This window comes from Panthera uncia, chromosome A2 (genome assembly GCF_023721935.1).
Source record: "Panthera uncia isolate 11264 chromosome A2, Puncia_PCG_1.0, whole genome shotgun sequence".
NCBI lineage: Eukaryota > Metazoa > Chordata > Mammalia > Carnivora > Felidae > Panthera > Panthera uncia.
The window spans coordinates 129,589,773-129,600,988 of NC_064816.1; the positions used below are offsets into that span (position 1 = coordinate 129,589,773).

The 11,216-nt window shown below is 38.5% G+C and overlaps 1 protein-coding gene across 1 annotated transcript; it reads left to right on the forward strand.

The window, feature by feature from the left end:
- The first annotated feature begins 2,749 nt into the window (after nucleotides 1-2,749).
- On the forward strand, nucleotides 2,750-10,588 carry CAV2 (caveolin 2). Its single transcript, XM_049642982.1, has 3 exons — nucleotides 2,750-3,020; nucleotides 3,333-3,520; nucleotides 8,295-10,588. Exons 1-3 carry the CDS (start codon nucleotides 2,871-2,873, stop codon nucleotides 8,443-8,445), a joined length of 489 nt encoding a protein of 162 aa, XP_049498939.1. The 5' UTR covers nucleotides 2,750-2,870; the 3' UTR covers nucleotides 8,446-10,588.
- The last annotated feature ends 628 nt before the right edge of the window (nucleotides 10,589-11,216 follow it).

Genomic DNA, 11,216 nt, shown 5'->3' on the forward strand with positions numbered 1-11,216 from the left:
GAAAGGAAAGGAAAGGAAAGGAGGAGGGTAGAGGGAGGGAGGAAGGAAAGGAAGAAAGAAGGGAGGGAGGGAGGGAGGGAAAGGGAAGGAAAGGAAGAAAGGAGAAAAGGAGAGAAAGAAGGAAGGGAAAAATTACTTATTTTTCTTCATAAAAGCATTCATGATTTTCAATGAACCAAAAAAATAATCTTTCTCAGACAATACACTGAGAAAAGTGAGGAAAAAAATAATTATAAACTATCCTACTCATAAATACTCATTTATTATCAAGTTGTTATTCTTCAAATATATTAATATACCATCTGAAAAGTAACCCTCTTATCAGAAGCTGTAATAACAACTAAAAGATGAATGCATTAGTAAATTGTTTAGTTCCCTTAGTTATAGGGCAATTTAAAAAAAAATTAGAGAAAGCTATTGAAGAGAAATCCTGTGGTTTGGGAGATACTACAGTGTGCTCAGCCATTTAGCTCCAACCCACTTCCTATCTTATCCTTTTCCTGGCAGATTTCCCTTCCAGTTAGTAGGGACCATTTGCTGTGGCAATCATTGGTTTAAACTCCTTAAGAACAACAGTAGCTAACATTTTCTAGGCATCTACTAATAAGATAAGCAAAATCATTTTTATAGCATCTCTAAAAACAATCTTTGGTATTAAAATGGTGAAATGAACAAGAATTTCATCAAAATAAGAACCTTACACAGATCAACCCACCATGGTGGAGGTGTTCAAGAAAAAATTGATAGTAAATGTATGAATGAATCCTCCCTCCTTTTTTAAGCACTATGCGAAATACAACAAGCCTTCTTTTAACTTCGGTTTTGGAGTTACGTTTTCATAAATACCTATCATTTTACAAATGAATCTATAATCTAAACTGTCCCATTAAGACAATGTTAATTTCTTCTGCTTTTTGGCCTCCTGGCCCTGCTGCCTGAAAAATGAGTCAATTATTTGTGGTAACTATTGCAAATGTCTCACTAATCCCACTGGAAATGTAAATGTGATCAGAGGAAAGAAAGGAAAGAAACCCTAATGCCAGATTTTCAGCCACTGCTTAAGCTCACTCTAGCACTATGGGAATGACTTTCTTCTTCAGGAACATCTTAAAATCTGGGATTATTTTAAGGAAAACAAAATTTTACAAAATGTTATTTAGCTGTAAACTCAATTCTTTTCCATTTCCTGGTAAATGGTATTACGAATTTTCTTAAGGATTAATGTCTTCTATTCACTTTAATAAACAGTTTCGGACAAGTACTCTAGAAGAGCCCCAACTCTCAGTCATCTGCTTCAGTGAAAAGAGGAAGTAGAGAAGCAAAATGTCTAAGTCATCATTTTGGATTGAACTAAACATGAACAAAATTGGGACAGAAAAGAAAGAAAAGAAGGGGCAAGCTGGACCACCTCTGGGAGAGGAGGGGCACCATGGCAGGCTTGAGACAACCACGGTATTACAACACTGCCATTCTTACGGGCTAGTAGCAGTAAGTAAACTCAGCATTTAACTTAGAAATACTGAGTTTGGGCTCCAAAATATTTTTCCTATTCTGATCCTGCTCTTTGTGTATAATTTTTATTGTTTCAAAAACTTTTTTTCCCCATCAGAATTCTTCAAATCCAGTTCACACATCAGGATTTGATACATGTGGCAAGTTCCAAATGCTGTGTATTTCAGCAATACTTGACTGCCTTCCTACTATGCCTTAGGCACAGAGCAAGCCTCAGGCACCCCAAATCTGAGACACATTATTTTGCTTTTGGCAAATTTTCACTGAGTACCTTCCTCCCCCAAACAAGTACCTAAGTCCACCAGACTTTTAACCCTTTATACCCCTTTAACCTTTAATCCTTCCCTCTGAAAGCTTTTGAGTAGTCAGCAGTCTGGGTCTTCTACTGCAGTGTGACTTTACCGCAGGGGTTTGTTTACATGTTTCCTACAAGATAGTTGTGGATGTGACTGCATCTCAGAGATAACTGAAATCTTTCAAGACTTGATTCAGAAGAAAATTAAGCGTTTTAATTTAGAAGGAAAAAGAGATACCTCCTCTCTGCTCTGAGGGAGCAAACCCCTAGGGGCAGTGAGCTCACCAAACCAACTCCATTTCCTCACCTTGCCTCCAACAGGCTCACACATTCTGTGGGCGCCGGGATAGATGCATAGCTGATGCGCTTGCTGGATCCTCTAGCACTTGTGGGATTGCCTGGCAATCAGGAGTGTCATAACTGTGTGTTAGAGACCACGTATAAGAGTTTGACGGGAATTTAATTCTCAGTAACTCTGTGAAGCAGCAACGACTCCTCCCATTTCACAAGGAGGTGGCTGAGGTCCCGAGCACACATGGTAAATGGTAGAGCAGGGAGAAGATAGATCTTGTGCTTCTATACCGGCGCTCCTAACCACCTAGCTGTCTCCCAGCAGTAAGTGCACCACCCCTGAACAACCTGCCAGCTCTTAAAGATCACAGTTCTAGGTATCAAGCGATGAGACCCGGGGAGCCCTCCGGCCCCTCTGTGGCGGGAATACGGGTCCTGATGCCCGGAGCACGCTTCTCCCGCCTGTGCAGGGCCGGAATGTGCCTGTTGGGATGGCGCCGGGCCGGGGACAGACGGGGACCTGGCCAGAAAGTGGCGGCGGGAGTCGCGAGGCGGGAACCACCTCTCCGGCTGCGTCCGGTTCCCGCCCCTCGGGCCCCGCCGCAGGGCGGGGCTCGGGTCGGGTCCGGGCCGGGAGCGGTAGCCGGCAGCGGGAAGCGGCCGCCGCCCGGGCCGCGCCGGGAGAGGCGAGGCGAGGCAGGGCGGGGCGGGGCGCGACGGGAAGGGGAGGCCGCGCCGGGCCGGCTGCAGCCGCCGCGCACCGAGCGCCACGATGGGGCTGGAGACCGAGAAAGCAGACGTCCAGCTCTTCATGGACGACGACTCCTACAGCCGCCACAGCGGCGTCGACTACGCTGACCCGGATAAGTTCGCGGACTCGGGCTCCGACCGGGATCCCCACCGGCTCAACTCGAACCTCAAGGTGAAAAACAGGGGCGGGCCGTAACCTGGGCCGCGCCACGGCCTGGGGGCGCTGGTGCTCCCCCTTTACCCTAGCCCGGATCCCACCCTCCACCCTCGCCACTGGGTCAGCCCTGCGGGGTCCGGGACCCAGAATCCACATGCCTCGGGGTCGCCTGTGTAACCAGGAACTCTTAGCCAAATTCCTGTGCGCCCAACTTGACCCTGAGAAGATAGGGCAGGCCAGCCCGCTTCTCGCACCCGAGCACCCCTGGTTCCCCGGGGGGGCCGCAGGTTGGTGACAGTTCGGGATCCCTGTGTCTTGCCTCTGCAGGTGGGCTTCGAGGATGTGATTGCAGAGCCGGTGTCTACGCACTCCTTTGACAAAGTGTGGATCTGCAGCCATGCCCTCTTTGAAATCAGCAAATACGTGATATACAAGTTCCTGACATTGTTCCTGGCTATCCCCCTGGCCTTCGCTGCAGGAATTCTCTTTGCCACCCTCAGCTGTCTGCACATCTGGTGAGAAAGGGCACACAGGGGTGGACCAACTTTCTGAAAGTAGGAATGTTCTTTGCCACCTGCCCCCTGCACTCCCCTTCTCCCAGGCCAGCTTGCAAGAAGGTTCATCAGTTCACCCACACAGTAGCAAGAACTGGGAGATCTGGTAGGGCATATGCTTTCTTTAGAATCACAGGTTGGTTGGGTTAGGAGTTTAAACAGAAGTAATGTTCTCTGTCCTCGGGTGTGATTTTCCTTCCGATGTTAATAAGGCCCAGCTGACTGGAGGTGGAGACCTGGAGGCCATGCTTCCTGCCACAAGTTGTTCTCTTATAGGGCTGAGTTAGGACTTGTGCCAGTGGTTCTGGGCTAGGCTCTTATTTCTTTCATCACCTTTTATTCAGTCACCACCTGTGCTTGGGGTAAAACAAAAGTGATCTCTGAGCAGAATGCCAGTGACAGTATAACTGAACAGGGATATCAGACCTGGCTAAGCAGTGCTATGGAGGGCTGCTCCAATCCTGCCACTAGCAAATGGCAAGGATGAGACCAGAGGAGATGCCATGTGTGTGCAATTGTGAGGGGCCCTCAGCACAAATGAATGAAAACTCAAGCTGCATAGGATAATGAGAAGTCCTCCAAATTACTTTTCTGCCTATGAGACATGGAGAGTGGCATCAACTTCAAGGGAAAGTAAGTATAGAAACCTGCTGGGCATTTGTAGGATGTTTTGAGTAACTTTATTCACACTCAAAATGCATCATAAAACTTTGAAGAATATTTTAACCGTTAAAATTTTTTTGAAGGAAACTTTTATATTTACCAAGAAGTTGTGTTGTTATTATATTAAAAGATATTCACTTTATCCTGAGAGAAAGAACATTCTGATCGCCCTAGAGTATTGCCACAGTTGTCAAGCTTGTGCTTTAGGGCAGTCCTGGTGACATGTATAATCCTAAAATGCCTTGGTGTCTTTCTTAATCACTTCATATGGTATTGCCACACCCTAACACTTGTTGTCTCCATTGTTAAAAGTTAAATTATTCTCAATTCCCTTTTACCTTGTAAATCAATATCTTTTAGTCACTTAGCTAGCTAGTTAGGTCAACCAAATAAATTTACTAAATGCTTGTTTTACCTTGTAAATCAATATCCTTTAGTCACTTAGCTAGCTAGTTAGCTCAACCAAATAAATTTACTAAATGCTTGGTTTGTGTTGGGCACTGGGCCCAGGATGAGTAAGACAGATGTAGTATCTGCCCTCAATTTACTCCTAGCATATCAGGGCAACTGGCTAAGTATAGAAGTAGATGCTGAAGAAAACTCTGGTAAATCTGTTGAGGAAGGGGGAGGCACTAGGAAGTGTATGTAGAGAGAAAGGAGTCTAAAAAGAGGGGTTTCTCTTAAGTTTATTTTACTATTCATTTTGAGAGAAAGAGAGAGAGTTTGTGCAAGCAGGGGAGACGCAGAGGGAGAAGGAGAGAGAGAATCCCAAGCAGGCTCCTTGCTGTGAGCAGGGAGCCCAAAGTAGGCTTGGACCCATAAACCATGAGATCATAACCTGAGCCAAAATCAAGAGTCAGACACTCAACCAGCTGAGCCACCCAGGTGCGTCTAAAAGTCTTTTAAAGGGTAAATAAAAATTCACCAAATAAGTAAAGGACAAAAAACAACTATTTAATTTGATCACTAAAGATTGACAACAACTAAAATATATTGAGAGTGCCACAAGACGGGAAGAGGATGAAAATCTTTGCCTTTATACATAAGCAGATTCACAAAGGCCAGATGTATAGTTAGCTCATATTCTGACATTAGCATATGGATTTTTAAAAAGAGGCCTCAGCCAGCACATAAAACTCTGGATTCCTAATGAACTGAAGCCAGTCATCTAACCTCTTTCAAAAATGTGACACACTGAGTAACCACATAGCATATTGTGAAATGTTGGCTATGAAGCTATTTGGAAGTATAGAGTGCCATATTTATAATCAACAGAGCTGGGCTTTCCTAAAGCACTTGCTGAGGAATTGAAAACAAAATGGTTTTCATTTACTAAATGGTGGAAAGTTATAAGTAAAGCTACAATTACCCAACGATGCTTCTCTTCACCTGGCTCTCCTGAAAATGGAAGGTGTTTTTTGTATGTGGTGCTTCCAATGATGAATCATCAAATCATTTCTTTTTCAGTCACATAAAATGTATTATTTAACCTCAGCTCGTTTTTCAAATTATTCATGTGGAACATTAATATTTAGCCATCACCCATTCATCATCAGGCAGCTGTGATTGCAAGTAGAGGAGTAACCTCAAACAAAAATGGTTAAAAGTTAGTTTATAAAACTAACTTGATAAAATAGATTTATCATTAATAGATTACATTCCCATGACATGATAAGACCAGACCAAGGAGAGGTCTTACAGAACAAATCTATTTGAGTAAGCCTTTCTTCTGTTTCACTTCCTTTTCTTTCTTTTTTCTTTTGGCAGGGAATAGGGGTTGTTTATTATAAAGAGATTGGTGGCCAAAGCGATGAAAGTATGCAGCAATAGATATTCAAACCACATCACTTCCTCACCATGGATCTGACTTTAGATTCTTTAAACAAACAAATAACAACAAGAAAAACACCTGGAGCTCAATCTGGTGATACCGGATCCTAGGTCAGAAGTACAGGTCATTAGGGACCAGTGGATTGTATTGATACCATACCACATTCAGATTGAGATAGCCACCTTTAAGCAACAGTAGATTATTGGTCATAAGGGGATCATATCAAAGAAATGTGCCTGGAGCTCCCTTACCCCTTGTTTTTGTTGGGATGCAATTCAGATAGATTGTCCAACTTACAGAAATATAGTGGTAGCACTTTCACTTTTAGAAGAAGTATTTAATATAGCAAATTGCTAATGACAATGCAATCTGCATGATACTATAGTTAATACAAAGCTAAATAAAAGTCTGTGTCCTAAAGGCTTTGTTATTCAATGGAGAAATGTATAATCTTATAAATTATAAGATTTCTTTACGAAGTGTTTGGATCATTGGATCATCTGACCCACAGTGAGAGAACAACAACTTAAAGAAAATTAAAATGAAATTAAAATAAATTTAAATAAAATAGATTTAAATAAAATTAAATTAAAATGAGTTCACCACATCCTATCAACTTAAGTCTCAAATGTGAGCAACTGTACTTTGCTGAACTAGAAAGTCCACTTTGTCCACTTAATTCCCTTTTAGGACATGGAGATCTAAGAAGTTATGGGGAAAGAAAATGTCTTAGCCTAAGGAAGAGTGGAAAGTATATTGTACTCTCAGTGAAGTAGATTTGGTTAGGAAACTTTCTGATTTAAAGTTTAGTCTTAGAGTGCATCAATTTGAGATTGTTTTAATTGTTTTCACTATATATTCTGATTTCAGATTGTTCTATTTATACATGATGGCATCATATATACATTATAATGCATCATAAAGACATCCCAAGGGTATATAATAAATGTTAATCCCTATAGCCAATCATAAGAGCTCCTGTTCATACTTTAATTTGTAGTGATATGCCCAGGGCCACAAATCAAGTGAGAAACATAATGGGATAAGAAGTCAAAAGTTGTCATCATTCTGGTTTCCATTCAACTGTCCCATCGAAACACCCAGTAATTAATTTTCTTTAAAAATTTCTTTAAGTCTTTAGCACTTAGAACAAAACACGAGATAAATATAAGTGTATAGACAGTCAGTATGAATAATTCAGTATTCTAAAAATATCTCAATCAGACATTTGCCTGGTCTTCCTTTCACTTTTGACTAAGCACAACAGACCTTTATTTAAGTCACATTTTAATAGCAAATCAAGAAAATCAACCTTACTTCCTTGTGCCCATCCAGATAATAATAAAAATTCGATTGAGGCTCCCAGCAATTCCTGAGTATTCAAAGATACTTTTGTGCTCAAATAGCACTACTACAACAGAGAGCATTATTCAGAGGATTACATAGAAAATTAATCAGCATGAAGAATATGCACGTTTGCAGTTATCTTAAGAAAAGACATAGAAGAAATAATTTCAGGATAGTCTAGGTTGTTTGTTTTGTTTTGTCTAAGAGTTTTGACAGGGTTCTGTCAAAGTATTTGCAGGGTTCTTTTAACTCTACCACACAGCTCTTTGTAATGACTATGAAAAATTAGTAATATTAAGTGTGACAGAATGCTAAATTCACTTCAGCTCAAATGTTTAATAAAGGTCAAGGATGTCCTCACTTAAGGAGCTCTGATTCTAGTAGGAAAGACAGAAATATAGCCATCTACTTATGATACCCTTTGGTAAATTTGAGGATTAAGAAATTTTATTTTAGTACTTTAGAAGCACAAAAAAGGAGTCTCCAACCCAGCCTGGATGAAGGGGTAGGGAAGTGGAATGAGGAAACAGGAAGGGCTACCAGGAAATAGAACCTCAGGGAAAAATGAAGAATTAAGCAGGTTAATGTTTAGGGGCAGCGATCAGGTAGATATATTTACCGTTTTATTTATTTTTTGTTTTACTGATTCAGACAGCATGCCACCAATAGAAAGAGTACTGGTATTTGTCATCTACATGCCTGTTTATTTTTTTAAGCAACATATGTCTGTGCATCCTATCACTATGTGGGTCACTGTTCATTTACCTGTTTCAAATGTTCGACCAAATTTAGGTAAATTAGGCCATTATTGTATCTTTCCAAGCATGTGCAAGAGTCAGTGGCCTTATTTGGTAACATCAATAATCCTTACACAAATCTTTTCCTCCATTCCAGGATTATAATGCCTTTTGTAAAGACCTGCCTAATGGTCCTACCTTCAGTGCAGACAATATGGAAGAGCATAACAGATGTTGTCATTGCCCCATTGTGCACAAGTGTAGGACGCAGCTTCTCTTCTGTCAGCTTGCAACTAAGCCACGACTGAACACTTAGACCCCAGGTCTAGAGATTTGGATACTGTAATACTTCTGTGTTGTTATAATGTAAAAGCACTACTGTTCTGTTCATTTCCCAATTGTTCTAATCGAGCAAATTTTTAAGATAAGCAACCACTTTTAGAAATGTTTATTGGCAGATCTTTTCAAATAATCCTTTTCTAATTAATAGCCAAGGATTTCATAACAAACTTTATAGCCCGAATTAAACAGTAGGTTGGCAACACTTAATGTTAAAGGCAGACGGTTTTTGCTTTAGTAAAAAAGTATACATTTCATAATGATGAATTTATAAAGATCAAGGGACACTTCTTAAACACTATAATAGTTTTGTCACAACTCCTCATAAAAAATATGCAATTTCTTATTTTTTTACTCTGAGAGTAATACTTTTAAAATTACCTTTGCAGAAAAAATCAGGGCAATACTTACGGGAAAAATATGTACAGAAAAAAAAAAAAAGGTCCTAGGAATTACAATAACAAAAGCATGCAGTGGTAATAGATATCAAATATAATAAAACAAATAAATGTGAAAATAGATTCATGAACATCTGTTCCTTTAAATAAGATATTGTTAACCTGCAGGTCTATTTAATAAGATGTTGCATTTTACTGTATATTTTGTACTTACTGTAAATGTTGCTCTAATCAGATTGCTTTCAAGTACTTTTATTATATTATCTTATTGAACTAATATATAGAATGATTAAATGTATCTTTCCTGGGGAACTTCATTGGTGAGATTGCACTGTCTTGATTATGTAAGCATAAATATCTTCTTTGGGAATAGAATATGAAAGAGTGATATATAAGATTTTTCTTTTTAAATTTTCCAACCAAAATCCTGAAGACTTTTCTGACTTAGGTTTTTCTGGCTGTGACCTTAAAAATAATCCAGATCTAAATGGTATTTCATCTAGGGGTTGCTTTCTCTCTTGTAGTTAGAAATTAAACCTGTATTCTGCATTCCTGTTAATATCTCATTTTACCTTCAAGTAATACTGGTGCTATTTAATAACACTCAACATAAAGACTATTTTTGACACTTAAGTACTATTTCAACTACAGTGATTCATGGAGAAAGACTTATGGGAAAGTTGTCAATTTGTTGGGCCCATGCTATTGAGTTCCATATATATAAGTTAAAGAGTAACAGATACAGATTTTGAAGATGTTATCTGATAATGGATTTTGTTAGTATAAAATTATTCTTATCATTTTTGAACTGTAAAGTCCTATTCAATGTTATGAGTCACTATTCTTTTAAAAATCTCATTATCCAAAATGATAGGCATGTACAAAAGATGTTTATGATATAAGTGGTTACTATAATTTACATATCATAAAAGTCTATAAATGCTCAAATTTCAGAATTATTATCAGAACCTGAATTAACATTCCTCTGAACATCTTCATAGATAATAAATCTTCATTCAGTGAATATTAATTTTACTTTTCCAAATTACTAGGACTAGTGAATATAAAGGATGACTGAACTGGAATACTATTGGGGCCAAAGTAAACAAATGATTAAATTATAAAATTCCTATCCTTTTGAAGATAGCTACAAAAGAGACTTCAAAATTAGAAAAGATTCTCATGATCATTACCTTAAAACATTACCACTCTTTTGACTATATAGATTTTATTATGTTAGTTAAAAAGGTCAGTCTCATGACTACAGTTATACTATAAACAATACAACTATGTATTTGAAGTGGTTTTTTTTTTAATATTTGGATCTGTTGATTGGCTAAAAGTATTTGATTAATAAAATATGTATTTAAATAAATCATAAGCTTAAATAAATCATATCTTTCCAAATAGCTATCGACAAGTTTTAAAGCCAAAATAAATACACATAGTCATATAACAAAACCTATTAACTTTTAACAAGTGAGATATATGACTTCCTTATTTTTGAATAGCATTGATTACTGTCAAAATGAATTTTTACTGAGACTTGCCATTAGCTATTTTATTTCATAGACTGAAATTCTGTACCAAGTGATCCAGGTTTCATGTGCAAACATGTTAGTTCTTTTCTTCAGGGGTGGGGCAAGTAGGCGATGAGTCTCTATAATAAACTTTCTAAAAACCCATAATGTGTTCATTGTTTTTATTATATTAAATACAAAATTGATCAATAAAGAACCTTTTTAAACCTTGTTAAAACCCCATAATAGAAAAAAAATATGAGTTATTGCTTATTCAGGAATGTGTTTGTGAAAAATTATGGGATTGGTAATTTGTTTTCTCAGCACTTAAACTGGTTCCCTATAAATTTTTCTATCATTTGATGAACAGTATACACAATGAATTGTTCACAAACCCATCATACTTCATCTTCCTCATGAAATGAAAGTCTCTTGCTAATCCTAAATAAACTGATAGTTCTGTTTTCAATTTTTTAAATAAGAAAGTAAAACAACATAAATCACATGTACTTGGATACTGGTGCCATGAAGCCAGACTAGAGTCCAAAATTATTTTTGGAAAGTGAGTATGTGAAGAGTAGCTGCTGATATTGGCATGGATTTTCCCATCAGTTAATCTGGAAAAATGACCAGCTTCTAATAATAAAGCAGGTGTTTGGCTTTTTAAAATGCTTTTTATAGTTTTGAAAAATTTTCCTCTTTTCAATAGTCATCCACATCCCATTGATTTATTTAGATGCCTTTCTTGGGAAGCTGTTACAGTGCAGTGAAAAGGGCCCTGCCTTCCAGGTTAGGCATCTGGATTCCAGTCTCAGCACTGCC